The sequence below is a fragment of the Mobula hypostoma genome, chromosome 13, assembly GCF_963921235.1.
Source record: "Mobula hypostoma chromosome 13, sMobHyp1.1, whole genome shotgun sequence".
Lineage (NCBI taxonomy): Eukaryota > Metazoa > Chordata > Chondrichthyes > Myliobatiformes > Myliobatidae > Mobula > Mobula hypostoma.
The window spans coordinates 3,750,875-3,769,103 of NC_086109.1; the positions used below are offsets into that span (position 1 = coordinate 3,750,875).

General features: G+C 45.8%; 1 protein-coding gene across 2 annotated transcripts in view; it reads left to right on the top strand.

The window, feature by feature from the left end:
- Positions 1–18,229, top strand: part of LOC134355368 (plexin-A2-like) — a 560,952-nt gene that overhangs the window by 346,257 nt on the left and 196,466 nt on the right. For both annotated transcript variants that reach the window (XM_063065148.1, XM_063065149.1), the window contains exons 7-9: positions 402–555; positions 6,751–6,847; positions 8,567–8,681. In XM_063065148.1, the coding sequence (XP_062921218.1) occupies positions 402–555; positions 6,751–6,847; positions 8,567–8,681 (366 nt within the window). The remainder of the gene's footprint in view (positions 1–401; positions 556–6,750; positions 6,848–8,566; positions 8,682–18,229) is intronic.

Sequence of the window (18,229 nt, forward strand, 5' to 3'; positions counted from 1 at the left end):
CGCAAAATACTCGGTAAGCTTGTCCACCGTTTCTTTGTTCCCCATTACTATCTCTCCAGCACCATTTTCCAGCCATCCGATATCCACTTTCACCTCTCTTTTAGGATTGAAAACACCAAGTACAAAAACAGTCAGCAGGTCAGGCAGTATGTGTAGGAAGAGAAATGGGACTAATGTTTCAGGATCAGATCTATTTCTCTCTGCATGGTCACTGTCTGACCCGGTGAGTGTTTCCAGTGTCCGCACTCTTTACCTTTACTGCGAATGTTTGACAAGAAGTTCCGCTTGCTGCCACATTCATGGGGCAGAGTTTAAACCCAGGTAATCTTAACCCTGCTTCATGCTGCTTCCGAGCACAGATATAGGCACTTGCTGAATTTGTCCCCATCTGTTTCCCGCAGCTCTCTCTGAAAGTCAGTGATGTCCCGGACCTCTCCGCTGGTGTCATCTGCGCTTTTGGTGAACTAGCCGAAGTGGACGGTCAGACAATGGGTGACACAATTGTGTGCGTTTCACCGGCTGCTAAGGATGTGCCTCCTGTACTGAACAACCAAGGTAACAACCTGTTTTAGCAAAGCAGGCTCCCTGCCGTGTGGTAAACCAGTAACTGTTAAATTCATATGGATACCTACATAGACATACAGTGGTACAGCACAGGAACAGGCACTGCAGCCCACAACATGAGCACTGGCCAAATGGAACTAAATATCTAAGCCTCTTCTGCCTCTACATGATCTGTAGTCCTATCATATATAAATGCCACCATCTTATCCACTTCCACCACTACTCCCACACCTACCACTCTGTGTAAAAAAAAAATTGCCCCACTCGTGTCACAGAGTCACAGAGCACCACAGTGGGGAAACTTGTCCTTTGGACTAGATGTCAAAGGACAAAGGGCCTGTTTCTGTGCTGTCGTGCTCTAAGATTCTGTGGCTCTAACCGATGCCGAACTGTTATTCTGCCTCGTCCCATTGACCTGCACCTGGACCATATCCCCCCAAACCCTTCCCGCACATGACCTTAACCAGACTTGTCTTAAATGTTGCAATCGAACCCGCATGCACCACTTCCACTGGCAGCTCGTCTCACACTCACATCGCCCTCTGAGTGAAGACACTCACCCTCAAGTTCCCCTTAAACCTGGGGCCCACAGACCCCTTGTTTAATGGCATTGGCCCGTGGCATTAAAAAAAGTTGGCAACCCCTGCCTTAAACATTTTACATTTCACCCTACAACCATGACCTCTAGTTCTAGTCTCACCCAATATTAGTGGAATAAGCCAGCTTGCATTTAAACTATCTGTATCCCTCATAATTTGGTATATCTCTATTAAATCTCCTCTCTATCTCCAATGCTTCAGAGAATAAAGCTCTGGCCAGGATACAAAATTAAATCTAACTAGCTAAATCTCTTCTGCCTGCATGAGCCAAATCCCAGTCATATATAAATGCCACTGAAATATCTGCTTCAGCCATTATTACCCCTGACATCGATACTGTGGAAAAAAAAATCCAACTTGCCCCTCACATCTCCTTTAATCCTTCTGCCTTTCACCATAAATGCCTGTCCTCCAGTATCTGACAATTCTACCCTGGGATAAAGATTCCAACTGTCTACCCTATCTATGCTTATTTACTTCGGCTCACCTTCCCTACTGGGGCAGAGGCCGCTGACAGCAGCTCGCCTGAGTCCCCTGTCCTGGGCCAGTCTTGCAAGCTGTCCCAGGACTAGCCCATCTTCTCCTTCCTCTCCCAGCGATGAGGTCTTTGGAGCCTCTGTTGGCTTTTCTGCAGCACTGGGTTTTTACCGGGATGGAGTTGCTTGCCCCATTGACCTCCTCCCCTTGCAGGCGGGCTTGGAACTGCCCATAGTGGAGTTCTACCCTACCTATACCTCCAGTGCATTTTTACACATCTACCGCTCTCCCCTCAGACTTTATCCAACAGGAATAATTTGCAGGAAAGTGCCAGTGAAGTATGAAATCTTTCTTTTCCAACGTGACTGCTGCTGTGTTTACAATCATGTTATTGTGCTAACCATGGCCTCAGTTTTGACTGTACCCTGTACGTCGGATAGCCTGAGAATGACAGTACAGAGTTGTGTTATCAAGTTCTAGTCTGAAGTGGCAGATGCATGGATGGGTAGCCTCTTGGGTAACCTATGAAGTAAGTTACTTGAAATCTGTTCTCACTCACAGTGTGAAAAACATCACCAACACTAACTTTTAATGTTGATGTTCAAGAGGTAGGTAAAGACTACATCTCAATCTGCCGATCTGTCCACTAACTCTGAACCGCCAAGTGACGGAAAACTCTCCACTTCTGGTACAAATGGAGGAACAGAAGTCCTAGAGGATGGCTTCATCTGCTTTAATAGCACTAAGCCAACCTTTTACCCTTCTCTGAGATCAACCTAATTCTTCCCTCCCACATAACCCTTCATTTTTCCTTCATCCATTTGTCTCACTCAGAGTTGTTATAATGCTCCTAATGTATCTGCCCCTAACTTCGCCCCTGGCAATGCATTCCATGCACCACCACTTTCTCTGTAAAGAAAAACTACCCATTGTGTTTTCCCCTATTCCTTCTTCACCTTTCCTGCCTATCACCTCCCTGCTTCCCCTCCCCACCCCTTTATCTTTCCCCTTTCTGGTTTTTCACCTGGAACCTACCAGCCTCTCCTTCCCACCCTCCCCCACCTTCTTTACAGGGCCTCTGCCCCTTCCCTCTTCAGTCCTGACAAAGGGTTCCGGCCCGAAACGTTGACTGATCGTTTCCACGGATGCTGCCCGACCTGCTAAGTTCCTCCAGCGTGTTGTGAGTGTTGCTGAGACCCCAGCATCTGCAGAGTATTTTGTGTCTCTGTAAAAAAATCTACCTCTGATATCCCCCCCCCCACCGCCCGCACATTAGCCACTTCCCCACTGGGAAAATATCTTGTACTGCCCACTTGATCTATGCCTCTTATCATCCTGTACAGCTCCATCAAGAACACCTCCCATCCTCCTTCACTTCAAAGGGAAAAGCCCTAGCTCGCTCAACCTATCTTCATAGGACACGCTCTCCAGTCCAGGCAACATCCTGGTAAATCTCCCCTGCACCCTCTCGAAAGCTTCCACATCCCTCCTATCCTGAGGCGACCAGAACAGAACACAGTATTCCGAGTAAGGAAATTTCAAGGAAGGTTATCATAGTTTCTAATTTCTCATCTGATGTTCCTGATTTCCCATCCCCAAGGCTGGTCTGTGCTGTAGGACATAGAATTGCACTGACGTTGAGCCAGAATTATCCCAGAGCAGAGACCATTTCCTCCCTGTTGACTTCAAGGAAGGAAGGAACTGCTGTGGGAATTGCATCCGATTTGTAACCAATTACGCAGTGTTCTTGAACATCAGTGCACAACACCCTGTTTATTGATTCCAGGTATGCTGAAATCAGTATTCCGTTCTGAGAAGACAACAATCAGCTTCTTCCCGTTCAGGGGATGAGTCACAGACTCCAGGGAAACATCGGCTTGCTTTGAGAGTCAGGAAAATCTGCTGATTTATTAGGAACTGGCATTATAAAGGACTCTCTCATTAAGATTAAACTAGATGTTTAATTGTTTTCCCCTGGGTGTTTTGTACACAGTAAACAAAGGAGTAATCAGATATGAAATAAATGTGTGTGTTTTTTATCTTTTTACCCCGGGGAGATATCGAGTACAAAGAATAGCATAAAGCCTCCTGCTAGCCATCTAACTCTTTCTACACTGCTCCTCTTTATTCCCAACTACCTGGAAATCCTGGATTTACAGTTGCTCAAAATTATCAAAGGTTTTGAAGCAAAGAATAGATCTTGAATTTCAATTCAAGTCTATTCGTTGGAATAAATCAGTTTACGGTGGTTTTGAAGTGATCTATCCTCGGGAGTGGACTTCAGTCCTGGGCCTCTGTGGGGCAGAAGTGGGAGAGGAAGCGGCCAAGGGAACTGGAAGACGTGACTCCTGATTGTCGTTAAAGTCATGTGTCTCCTCTCAGGCTGGCTGAAGTAGGCATGAAGCTCACCAGTGCTGAGAAACAACGAGTACCCCATTCTGTGAGGTTAGCAGGTGCAACCCCAACTCCTGACTGACTAATCCTTATTGAGAAACCACGAGTACCCCATTCTGTGAGGTTAGCAGGGTACAGCCCCAACTCCTGACTGACTAATCCTTATTGAGAAACCACGAGTACCCCATTCTGTGAGGTTAGCGGGGTACAGCCCCAACTCCTGACTGACTAATCCTTATTGAGAAACCACGAGTACCCCATTCTGTGAGGTTAGCGGGGTACAGCCCCAACTCCTGACTGACTAATCCTTATTGAGAAACCACGAGTACCCCATTCTGTGAGGTTAGCAGGTGCAACCCCAACTCCTGACTGACTAATCCTTATTGAGAAACCACGAGTACCCCATTCTGTGAGGTTAGCGGGGTACAGCCCCAACTCCTGACTGACTAATCCTTATTGAGAAACCATGAGTACCCCATTCTGTGAGGTTAGCGGGGTACAACCCCAACTCCTGACTGACTAATCCTTATTGAGAAACCACAAGTACCCCATTCTGTGAGGTTAGCGGGGTACAACCCCAGCTGCTGACTGACTAATCCTTATTGAGAAACCACGAGTACCCCATTCTGTGAGGTTAGCAGGTGCAACCCCAACTCCTGACTGACTAATCCTTATTGAGAAACCACGAGTACCCCATTCTGTGAGGTTAGCGGGGTACAACCCCAGCTGCTGACTGACTAATCCTTATTGAGAAACCACGAGTACCCCATTCTGTGAGGTTAGCGGGGTACAACCCCAATTCCTGACTGACTAATCCTTATTGAGGCTGAAGAACAGTTTTGGAGTATTTGGAGTTACGATTTATGGGAAAAGATGGGAGAATGGGGTAGAGAAGACTCGATGGGCCGAATGACGTAACTCTGTTGCTATTGTCTCCCAGTGTCAGGTTGCAATGGAGAACCTTCAAAGGTGAAATGTTTAGGTTCAGTCCTCAGACTAATGAGAGGACCTGAACTCAGTGAGAGAAGTCTCTACCATCAGTACTGGAAAATGCGATTCTCGTGTGTCTGTGTGTGTGAGTGTGAGATACCACATGTAAGGTCCATGGGCCAGAGTAGTTACAGACATTAGACGAGAGATGGCTGATACCTATCCCCAAAAAGGGTGGTAGACATGTCTTTAACCATAAGGTGCTTTGGAGTGACGTGTTGAAATATGCAAAATAATCAACTCCCTGTAAATGACTGAGATTTAATCCGACAGTTCTCGCTATTTGAGTTATTTTCTCTGGATATGAAGGTTTTGTTCCCTATTGCCCTCCTACAGCTCGAGTGCTTCTTTAGACAATTAAAATACTCTGAGTGGGCAGTATGGTGACACGGTAGTGTGGTGGTTAGCATGACACTTTACAATACAAGTGATTCAGGTTTTACTTCCTGCTGCGGCCTGTAAGGAGTTTGCACCTTCTCCCCGTGACTGAGTGAGTTTCTTCCAGGTGCCCTGGTTTCCTCCCACAGTGTAAAGACGTACTGGTTGGTTGGTTAGTCGGTCACTGTAAATTATCCCGTGAAACCAAAAACTTCTTCACAAGATGGTATCAGTGAACAATGATTCCTCGGGCAACATCTTTCAGTTAGCAAATCTGTCCAATTATTTCACTTTTCCCACGCCGCTTGCTTGTTCTTTTTGCCTTGTTTGTGTTACGGAAACTGTTGGAGCCTTTGCCGTACAGTTTGGAACTCGATCTAAGAATCCAGCACTATGCTGTGTACAGAGAGCTGCCTCGTGGAGACAGAGACAGTGAGGGGGATGTGGTGGGGGAGACAAGAAGGTCCGAGAACATAAACTGACTGTGGAAAAGACCAGAGACAAAGTACAGGATCATGAATGACTCCAAGCAGCAAGGAAGACTGAAGCATCGAGGTGAAGCATCGGAGATGATCCCAACAGAGATGATCAGTAGCCAGAATTGAGCATTTGGTGTGGTCAGCCCCAGATTGGCACTTCTGACTTGGATCTGCATTCGACCTGGATCAGCAGTGCTCGGACCTGGGTCGGCGGCTACTCTTTACGGAAGGACTGAGTTCATGTGGCTGCTCTCCTTCCATGCAGACAAAAAGACATTTCCCATATTCTGAGATTTATGTGATTATTGGACTGTATATCGGTTTCCTTCAGTTTTTCCTTGTTTTCTTACTTGTGGCCAATTGACGGGCAGGTGACCTGTTAATTTTTGTGTAAAGTGTGAGGGGGAGGTTAAGGGTTTGGTGCTACGGTTGCTGTTCTTTTCTGCAAGTGAGGGCATCGGGGATCGGGGATTGTTATGTGTAGGGGGTCGGTGATTGTTATTGTGGCTGCTTTTTGCTGTGGGGGAGGAGGAATTTTGGCGACCGCGGGTTTTGTTTTTTTTTTCTTTTTTGTGCGGGGTGGGCGGGATATCTTTTTCGTCAACAGCCATAGTCTTTCTGTATTCCGTGGCTATCTGGAGAAGATAAATATCAGAGTTGTATCGTACACAGATACTTTGACAATAAAATGAACTTTTGAAATGTTTGAGTAGGCTGGGATTAAATTGAGGCATTGCTGGGTGGTGTGGCTTGAAGTACTGGAAGGGCCTTCTTCATGCTGTATCTCAGTAAGTAAGTAAATAGATAGATAGATAGATAACTAAGCTGCAGAATGAGCAACTATTGAGCTAATGTTATGTTCCCCATAGATTGGATTGGGGTCAGTCTCCAGCTGAAGTCCAGAGAGACAGGACAGACCTTCGCCAGCACCGAGTTCAAGTTCTTCAACTGCAGAGTTCACCAGCTGTAAGATTGACTTCTATCAGTTCTCGTTGTCTCAAAATGGTTTATAAATTAAACATGCAGACATATACACCGTTGTCTCTTGTCAGCTTAGGACATGTAGATCACACAAACCAATTATTCCAGAGCCTCATTTGTCTTGTAAGGAATACCACGGTCTTGTTGGGCTGATTTGTGAGCAGGCTTTAGTCAATAATTCTCTCGTCAACTTTGTCCTCCGGTAGTTTTAGCTAGTTGGGCTATTGATAAAATAGCAATACGCTAACCTCATTCCATCTGTAAACAGAGCTGTTTAAATGCCTCTTATCACATGCAAAACCCACCCACATTTGTTCATCAGTTCCGAGACTCAGCATGTCTGGGCTGTTGACGTGCTGTGAGTGACGGCAGCCTTGACTCCTCACTACCCAGGTGGGACCCATTGTAATGTGGATCCCTTACTGAAAGCAGGTGCCAGTTGGCAGAACTCGGTCGTCCTGCCCTTTGCTGCTGGAATTTGCCTTCAGTGAGGGCACACTGTGTGTGCAAGGCATCCCCTTCCATCATCAGCACATCAGAGCCAGAGAACAAATGGGTGCAGCAGTCCAGATGAAAGGTCTAGACTGGAAGCGTCCATTCTACCCTCTCCCCCAGATGATGCTGCCTGACCCCCGAGCTCCTCCAGTGTCTGTTGTCTTGTCCCAGATTCCAGCATCTGTATTCTTCTTTGTCCCCTCATTATTTCATACACCTCAACTAACCCACACTCACCCCCAACCTTCTCCAAAGAACCCCAGCCTCTCCAGTCTTTCTCCCCATCATTATACGTTTCCATTCCCAACATTGTTCTCCTCAGTAACCCCTCCAGTGCCATCCCTCTCCAATGATGCTCGAACTGTGGTGTTCTGCAGTGTTTCAGCAAAATATCTCCGTGCTTACACCTCTGTCTCGGCTAATGAAAGACAGTGCTCCATTTGCCTTTGTATCCCCTTGCTGACCTGTCCTGCTCTGTGGAGGATCTGTGGACCCAGTCTCCAAAGTCTCTCTGTGTGTTCCTTTGCCCCAAATACATCACCTCACAATTATCCTCTTTCCTGCATGCCTCCCAAAGAAATGGCCAGGGTTGGAACAGGCAGTATGTGATGCTTGTGTCTGAGGGTGACTGCAGCAGTCTCCAGCCTTCTGTATCATGGATTATGGGTTTGACGTTGACTGCTCCCAGGCTCCCTGGAGTCATCACTTTTCCAACCGTTCTTCTGCCCCCTCCCCCGCCACCCCATCACCTCAAGGTCTGACGACGCCTCAAATGACAGAAACTGAGGGCAGGCAGCCTGTGTAATGAAATTCAAAGATTGAAAGAACTTTTATTATCAACATATGTATGCAGTGTAGAACCCTGAGATTTGCCTTCCCGCGGCCAGCCACAAAACAAAGACACACCATGGAACCATTTCAAAGAAAACTTCGAACACCTAACACATAAAAAAAAGGAACAAATCGTGCAAGCAACAAAAAATGAGTGAATAACACACAGAATATTAAACATCAAGCCACGCAGTCCTTGAAACAGTCTAAGAATGTTCAGTTTAGTTTAGTTCAGTTCAATTCAGGTTTTCAAAAGCAAGCTTTGAACTTTGTTGATAAACTGAGGGAGCGTGCACCGCCCAATGGCCAGACTCTGTATCACCGGTGACTTCCTGTAGGCAAGAGATCCACATATTTCCTGTTGTCCTTTTGTTCCAGGTGCCTGTCGTGTGTGACCAGTGCCTTCCACTGCCATTGGTGTAAATACCGAAACCTTTGCACGCACGATCCCAGTATCTGCTCATTCCAGGAGGGACGGGTCAACTCCTCGGAGGTAAGACTCGATGGGCTGAATGGCCTAATTCTGTTCCTACGTCCTATGGTGAGGCCAGTGTGCTGACTCTGCAAAGCCTTCACTCGGCAGCCGTCATCAGTTAGTCTATTGAACCTCTGAGAAATCATGGTAAGCAATACCATTACCAGGAAGTTGCCAAGCCTGGGTGAAAAGGGAAGGTTGAATAGGATAGGGCTTTACTCCCTGGAGTGCAGGAGAATGAGGTGATTTGACAGAGCTACACAAGATTAAGAGGGGTATAGACAAACAAGTTCTTTTTCCCCACCAAGTTTGGGTGAGACTAGAACTAGAGGTCATAGGTTAAGGTTGAAAGGTGAATTATTTAAGGGGAACCTGAGGCGAAACCTCTTCACTCATAAGGTGTTGTGACTGTGGTATGAGCTGCCAGCACAAGTGGTGGATGGAACATTAAGGAGGGTTCGATAAGTACATGGATGGGAAGAGTATAGAGAGCCATGGTCCAGTGTGGGTGGAAACAATAGCTTGGTGTGTTCTAGATGGGCTGAAGGGCCTGATTCTGTAATGCAGTACTCTATGACTCCATGACACCTTTGAGATCTCCTGTCAACCTCTCCTCTTGCCCAGATGGTGGGCATCAGGTAATGGATTCAGACCAGCACTATCTCTCTCCTCAGTGTTCTCTGTTTCTTCTTCAGCTGAACCTTTCCAACCTCTTCCTAGTCTGGCCCAGCACTGCTCATTGGAACTGAGCTCAGGTACACTTGTGAAGGACTGAGGAAGACTATACCTGCTCCTCCCACAGGCACTGCCTGGGTATTCAGAGTTTCGTTTCTTTCTGCCATGCAGGTCCAGAGATGTATATTGATGTTCCCTCACTATCAAATACTGAGGTTTTCTCTCATCCCCTCCTGAGGGGTGCTGGCTGAAGGCCAGTGTCTCTGTGGTATGACTCTGTGACTCCACAATGACGTGTTTGATAGAGACTTACAGTGTGATGGGTCAAGGGAACACATGTTCAATGCTGGACACTCAAACTTTTCAGCTGACCAGCAGATACAACAGTGATCTAAGAGAGCCATGTGAAGATATACAATACTGTGCAAAGACTACATATTTATAGCTAAGACTTTTTCACAGTACTGTAGAAATTTTATGTATTGCACTGTACTGCTGCTGCAAAAAAAATCTCAGCCCGAAATGTCGACTGTTCATTTCCATGGTAGCTGCCTGATCTGCTGAGTCCTGCCCGCGGTTAGTGTGCGTTGCTCTGGATTTCCAGCATCTGCAGGATCTCCCGTGTTGTATGTCTTTGATGGTGGGTAGGCAGAATCTCTCGTGTTTTTCTGTATTGTCTGTCTTTGATGGTGGGCAGGCAAGTGATGCGTGTTGTACGTCTTTGACAGCGGGTAGGCAGGTGATGCGTTGGGCAGTTTTAACTACCCATTGGAGAGACTTCCTGTCTGCCACAGTGCAGTTTTCCATACCAAGCAGCTGATGTGAAAGAGGGTCACCAACCTGGCCCACATCAGGCACCGGTAAATGTTGTAGGGCAGAGGTTGACGGACTCCCTGCTTAATGCTATTGGTCCATGGGAACCCCTGTTGTGGGAGCTCTTAATGAGAGGATGGGGCTTCATTGGGGACGGGAGAAGAAACCAGAGCATTAGACAGTTGTAATTCTCTACACTGCAGCCGTGGAATACCCGGAGTGCTGGGAATTGTGCAGTTACGGGCTTTTCTGAGCATTTTATTAAACCCTTACCCTCAATCAGCTCTGACGTTTGCCAAATGGCAGAAGCTTTACTGAGCATGTAGGAGTTGTAAATGTGGGTGAGGAATAATTAAGCAGCAAGGACAAGTGGTGGCACATATGCCAATGTAAACAAAACCAAACCATTGTAGAATTAGTTGGCTTTGTCAGAAGCATTTCAGTGATGTTAATTTATGGAAATTTATGCTAACATTGGATTCTGCTTTTGTCAAAGATAATGATTACTACCAGCCTTCCGTCAGTGCACAAAAACATGCGCTTTTCCTTCTGGAATTCTGAATCATCACATCCAACAAATATTTATTTGTCAAACCTTGAAGAATTGCCTAAATCCACATACTGCTTGATTGCCTAAATCCCCACACTGTTTTGTTATTTGTAAAGTATCTTCTGCGCTGATAGGTGTGTGACCCTTAAAGAGGTTGTTTGATAATCTTGCTCCTGCTCTGGTGCTGATGGTGACCTCAGACAACTGGAATACTCGGAGAGGTTTGTCTAACTATTTGTCTGTCTATGGGTCTGTCTGTCTGTCTATCTGATTGTCTGTCTGTCTATCGAAACACAGCATGGAGTAGGCCATTCTGGCCCTGCAAGCCGTGCTATCCAGCAACCTCCCGAATTTAATCCGAGTATAATCATGAGACAATTTACAATGACCAATTAACCTACCAACTGGTACGTCTTTCGACTGTGTGAGGAAACCCACGCGGTCACAGGGAGAACGTACAAACTCCTTACAGGCAGCGACAGGAATTGAACCTGGTCGCCTGTACTGTAAAGTGTTGTACTAACCACCATGCTACCACACTGCCCTTCCATCTGACTTGATCTTCACTGCCCTCCCCAACTCTACAAAGCAATGAATCTTGTCCTTTCCCCTTTCTCCGTGATCAGTATGGGCAGGCAGGCTGACACCATAAGAGTGTGGTGCCATGAAGGGCAGCCATTATTATTCTGGGAAAAGCCATTGTAAAATGGAGAGGCTACTGCCTGTCAGGGTACAAAGAACATAGAACTGTATATAAACTGTACATAGAACAAAGAACATAGAACATAGAGCAAGAGTCAGAATTCCTATTAGGACAGCATGGTAGTATAGTGGTTAGCACAACGCTCTGCAGTATCAGCGACCCAGGTTCAATTCCCGCCACTGCCTGTAAGGAGTCTGTACGTTCTCCCCGTGACCGCGTGGGTTTCCTCCTTTCGTCAAAAGATGTACTGGTTGGTAGGTTAATTGGTCATCGTAAATTGTCTCATGATTAGGCTAGGGTTAAACTGGGGGGTGCTGGGCAGCTGGGCTCGAAGGACTGGAAGGGCCTGCCTACTCCATGCTGTATCTCAATAAATAAATAAAGAATCAGAATCAGGTTTAATAGAGTGGTGAATCGGTAGAATTCAGTAGGTATATTTAAGGCAGAGATTGATCGGTTCTTGATTGGTCAGGGCATGAAGGGATTTGGGGAGAAGGCAGGAGGTTGAGGCCGAGAGAGAAAGTGGATCAGTCATGATAAAATGGTACAGTAGACTCAATGGGCCAAATGGCCTTATTCTGCTCCTATATCTTAGGTCATGTGGGCACGTGGCCAAGTGGTTAAGGCATTGGACTAGCGACCTGAAGGTCGTGAGTTCGAGCCCCAGCCGAGGCAGCGTGTTGTGTCCTTGAGCAAGGCACTTAACCACACATTGCTCTGCGACGACACTGGTGCCAAGCTGTATGGGTCCTAATGCCCTTCCCTTGGACAACATTGGTGTTGTGGAGAGGGGAGACTTGCAGCATGGGCAACTGCTGGTCTTCCGTACAACCTTGTCCAGGCCTGCGCCCTGGAGAGTGAAGACTTTCCAGGCACAGATCCATGGTCTCACATGACTAACGGATGCCTTTAATTTAATTTAATCTAAGGTCTTATGGCCTAGTATCACTGACTAATATGAAATTCGTTGTTTTACAACAACAGTGCAGTAAAATACATAAAGAATATAAATGACAATAAGAAATATATATACCTAAATAAGTAGTGCAAAAAGAGAGTAAAAATAGTGAGATAGTGTTCATGGGTTTATTGTCTGTCCAGAAATCTGATGGCCAAGGGGAAGGAGCTGTTTCTCGGCCCTTCCAGCCATGCTGCCTTTTCCAACAGTGATGTCAACTTAAGTTAATCACTTCTGCCTGTACATGATCCATATCCCTCCATTCCCAGACATGTTGAAAAAAATAAAATTAAACAATAGTCAAAAACCCCAAGAAAATAGAAATCTCTGTATGAATGGGAACTCCCTACATTGACATTTCTATGTGCATACGCCAGACCAAGTGATCCAGCGGGTGGTAAAAGGATAAACCCTCGGCCCACTGGAAATCATCAAAATCGTTAGCCACAGCATCGAAGGCTTCAGCCACAGTAAAGCAGAAATCCTGGCAAACTTAAAACTGGACATCTTGTACATACAAGAAACTCATTGGCTGAACAACCAACCCTATGTGCCAGGAATGCACTTGGCTATTGACACCCTAAGCCAAACTTATGGAAGTGCAATATTTGTTTAAGAGAAATCTATAGTAATGAGCACAGCAAACATCCAAGCTGGCTCAATGGAACTTCTGAAAGTTGAAACAAAACACATAAATATCATCTCGGTCTACAAACCCCCTAATAAACCATTCATGTGGCCACCTAACCAAGATCTCCAGGACAAAATGTACCTCATTATTAGTGACTTTAATAGCCATAGCACCAACTGGGGATATGAAGATGATGATGCAAATGGAGAAGAAGTTGTATCATGGGCTCTAAACAACAGCCTTGAGCTACTATACGAGTCAAAGGGCACCCCCATCTTCACAAGTGCCAGATGGAGAAAAGGATACAACCCAGACCTTGCCTTTGTTACCTCGGCAAGCTCCAACCTCTTCACACGAACAGTCCTCTAACATATACCCAAATCCCAACGCCGTCCAGTCCAGGTAGAATCCCTTCCAGTTCTGAGACCTGTACCATCAAAGTACCTACCAAGATTTAACCTGAGAAAAGCGCATTGGACATCTTTCACAGAATCCCTTGATCAATTTATCGATACCATACCACCAGAACCTGATCACTATGATGAATTTGTCCGACTAATCTGGAAAGTAGCACAGCAGAACATACCTAGAGGCTGCACAACCAAATATATTCAGGGATTGACTAGTGATATCAAGCAAAGTTATGATGAGTATATCAACTTATACAAGCAAGCCCTGTTTGGTCAACGCACAATTGAAATAGGAGAGTCAGTTCTGTCCCTGCTGAGCCAAGACAGACAACAGCATTGGCAGGAACTGATAGAAAACACAGACATGACCAAGAACAATAAGAAGGCATGGGCAAATGTTCAGAAACTCAACTCAGACAATAGCCCACCACAGACAATTGCTGTCGTAACACCCAGTCAGGTTGCCCACCAACTGATACTTAATGGTTGACCAAATAACAAGGAATGGAGGCAAAAGAAAAAGCAACATCAGGAGATGGATTCAGCTCTCTCAAATGGGAATAACAACTTCCCACCTCTCACCCTAGAAGAATTAAAGGATGAAGTATCACAGCTAAAATCCAACAAAGCTGCTGGCATAGATGAGATTCTTAATGAATTCCTTAAACATCTTGGACCTAAAGCACTCCACTGGCTTCTATCCCTTTTTAACTGTTGCCTGAGATCATTAAAGATACCTAAAAAGTGGAGAAAAGCCAAAGTTGTTGCTCTCCTAAAACCCAGTAAAGACCCCAGCATTTCTAAAAACTACAGACCGATTTCCTTGCTCTGCACCCTCTGTAAACTCTACGAGAGATCCATACTGAAAAGAATATCCCCCTTAGTCAAAAATCTTCTAACACCAGACATAGTCGGGTTCAGACCAGGTCGCTCTTACTGCGGTCAAGTCTTGAACTTAATCCAGTATATTGAGGATGGCTTTGAAATGCGACAAATTACAGGAGCAGTATTCATTGATTTAACAGCAGCATACGATACTGTGAATCACAGAGGCCTTCTACTGAAATTATCTAAAATGTTAAAGAACGAAACCACCGTCAAAGTAATAAGAAGCCTCCTAGAAAATCGCAGATTTTATGTAGAAATGAATGGAATTAAGAGTAGGTGGTGTCCACAAAAGAACGGACTACCACAGGGATCAGTCCTGGCACCTCTACTATTTAATGTCTACACAAACGACCAACCAACCTTTCCTAACACACGCAGGTTTGTCTATGCAGACGACCTATGCATAGCAACACAAGCTAACTCCTTCCAAGAAGCTGAAGTATGACTTACAGCAGCCCTCGAAGCAATGAAGATGTATTATGAAGAATGGTCTCTGAACCCAAATCCATCAAAAACTCAAGAGTGTGCATTCCACCTGAGGAATCGAGAAGCAGCTCGGAAACTCAAGATCTTCTGGTGTGGGAAGGAGCTCGAACACCATCCGACTCCAATTTACCTGGGCATGACACTGGATAGGACACTCTCATTTGCCACCCACATCCAAACACTCTGAGAGAAAGTTGGCTCTCGCCATTCTCTCTTGAAAAAATTAGCAGGCACGAAATGGGGAGCTAATGCTCGCACACTTAGATCAACTGCCCTAGCACTCTGCTATGCACCTGCAGAATACTAGGAAGAGGTACAGTCGATGTTTTAGGCCGGGACCCTTCGCCAGTAATCCGAACGTGGTCTGACCAAGAGTTCATAGAGCTGCAAAATGACTTCCTCCCTTGCTGATGCTGTAGGTCACTCTTGCTACCCAGTACGGCCTTTACCCATCCAGCTGCTGAGAATCAAATGCAGCAGGGCTTCCTAGCTGACCAAACTCACCAAGCGATCTGTGCCAGGGGTGAGGGAGGGTGGTGGAAGGGTCTGTGTGGGCACTTGAGGAGTCAGCACCATCTTAGAGGGCAGACTGGCATTTTGAAGGACAGATAGAGAAAGAGAGACTGAGATTCTTATCAGCCTATCAGCCAGTCAAACATAAAAACAAGGAGCAGAATTAGGCCATTCGGCCCAACAAGTCTTATCCGCTGATTTATTATCCCTCTCAACCCATTCTCCTGCCTTCTCCCTGTAACCTTTAATCAAGAGCCAATCAACCTCTCCCTTAAATATACCCAATGACTTGGCCTGTACAGCCATCTGTGGCAAGAATTCCATAGGTTCAGCACCCTCTAACTGAAGAATTTTTTCCTTATCTCTGTTCAAAATGGATATTCCTCAAATAAGAGGCTGTGCCCTCTGGTCCAAGACTCCCCCACTCTAGGAAACATCTTCTCCACATCCGCTCTATCTAGGTCTTTGAATATTCGATAGATTTAGATGAGACCACCCCCCCCCCGCACCACCATTCTTCTAAACTCCAGCAAGTACAAGCGCCAAGCTATCAAACACTCCTCATACAATTTCAATCTTGGGATCATGCTGATCAACCATTCTCTAGAGCCTCTCCAATTTCAGCAATTTCTTAGATAAGGGGCCCAAAACTAGCAGGTCGAGAGCTGCATCTTTCAGTAACTGCGCACCAAACACTAGCCCTTTGGAGAATTAACCACGTTTCACTGGGAAATTGTTAATCTCTCTGTAATTGGTTGCTGAATGCAGAAATCCACCCTATTATTTCATCAGCTGAGCAATTCTATTATTGCAGCTTTGAAGGCTACACAAACACACGGCAGGCTTTAATTACGTCCTCGTGACCTCTCATCACAAACTGAATACCAGCTGAAGTATCCTGGTTCAAGCTGAGGTTGACGTTCATCATTACCAGACACTGTTGATGATGTTTTAACTCGTTGTTTTGAACATGGACCCATTCCCTGAACGATGCCCTGAAGGAGGAGATCTTGTAGAGGAACAATAAACGCGGAGCCGGTTTTCCTGATATTTCTCTAACGCAGACATTTCAAGCCCCGTGTTAGGAAAATGGTCACTTAAATAGGGCAGAGAAAATTTACAAGGATGTTGCTGGGACTGAAGGACAAGAGCTATAAGGAAAGATTGAATAGGTTCAGACTTTATCCCCTGGAACGTAGAAGATTGAGGGGAGATTTGCTGGAGGTATACAAAATTATGAGGGGTATCTATGTGGTAAGTGCAAGCAGGAATTTCCCACTGAGGTTGGGTGGGACTACAGCTAGAGATCATGGGTTAAGGGTGAAAGGGGAAAAGTTTAAGGGGAACATAAGGGAAAACTTCTTCACTCAGAGGGCAGTGAGAGTGTGCACGAGTTTCCAGCACAAGAGATGCATGTGAGTTCGATTTCAACATTTAAGAGAAGTTTGGATAGGTACATGGATGGTAGGGTTATGGATGGCTCTAGTCCATGTGTAGACTGATGGGAGTAGATGGAGTAATAGCTCAGCACAGACTAGATGGGATGAAGGGCCTGTTTCTGTGCTGAACTTTTCTATGACTATCACATAGAATATAGAACATAGGACATAGAGGAGTACAGTACTGGACTGACCATTTGGCCCCCGGTGTTGTGCTGGTCTTGATGCCGATTTATACTAATAGTTCTCCTGTGTATCATCCATATCCCTCCATTCCTTTCATATTGAGGTGTCTATCTACAAATCTCGTCATCGAACTGCCTGCTTCCATTAATCCCCTGTGTTAGCCATTCCAGGTACCAACTATTCTCTGTGTAAAAAAAAAACTCTCAGATCACTTTCAAACTTCTCCCTACTTAACCACAATTATTATTACCACTTCGTTGTCCAAACCTTCCTCCTAACTGCAAGGCTGCTCAGAAGCTGGTGCTCATCCGGAGCTTCACAGTGTGTCCCACAGTGCTGCTCAGAAGCTCTGACCCTTCCAGCTGGTTTCAGCCCTGTTGCCAAGTTCCCCTGGTTAATCAACAGCAGGACTGGGATTTCTAAGGCAATGGTGGAGGAGGGAATCTTCATCCAGTGTGCATGAACAGAGACCATTCCGACCATGGGCCCAAGCTCTGCACAATAAAGCACCATTCATTCACAACAAGCATGGAAAATTCTGGAAACAAGCATCTGTGGAAAGAGAAACTAGTAAACATCTTAGTTCAAGGACCCTTGTCAGGCCTGTTACTCTCTCCTCAGACACTGACTGACCTGTTAAAGTGTTTCCAGCATTTTGCTTTTATTTCAGATTTCAGTCATCCACACAAAGTTCCACCAAACATCCTGCCTCCCTCTCCCTCCCACACCGCTCCCATCCCCTGGCACTGACTTTTCCAAATCAGTGGAAGTTGGTGAGGTTTGTGAATGGGAGTTGTCCATTTCTGCGTTAAGCTATTCTCCGCATACCAGGACTGCTTTCCTTTCCTCCTGCCTCCTCAACCAACCACTCTCTTCCCTCTCCTCATGATGTCGGTGATTCCTTCAGGATTTTTCCTGTGTGAATCACAGGGTCTTCCTGATGTTGTACACAGTGTCCCAATCTCACCCCTGTAAGCTGCAAGGCACATCCTTTCATTGTCTCATGGTTCATGAGGGATATAAACTGGGTGAATACACACACTCTCTGTCCCAGGGCTGGAGAATCAAGAACAAGGGGGAATAGGGTTAATACAAGAGGAGAGAGATTTAATAGGAAGCTAAGGGGCATCTTTTTCACCCATCTATAGCTGGGGTGCCTAAGTCTTTTGCACAGTACTGTAGTAATTTTATCTATTGCATTGTACTGCTGCCACAGAAAAAGACAAAATTCATGACACGTGAGTGATGATAAACCTGATCCTCTTAGGGGTCTCTATTGTGGACTGAGAGTGGGAAGGGGGCAGGGAGAGGGGA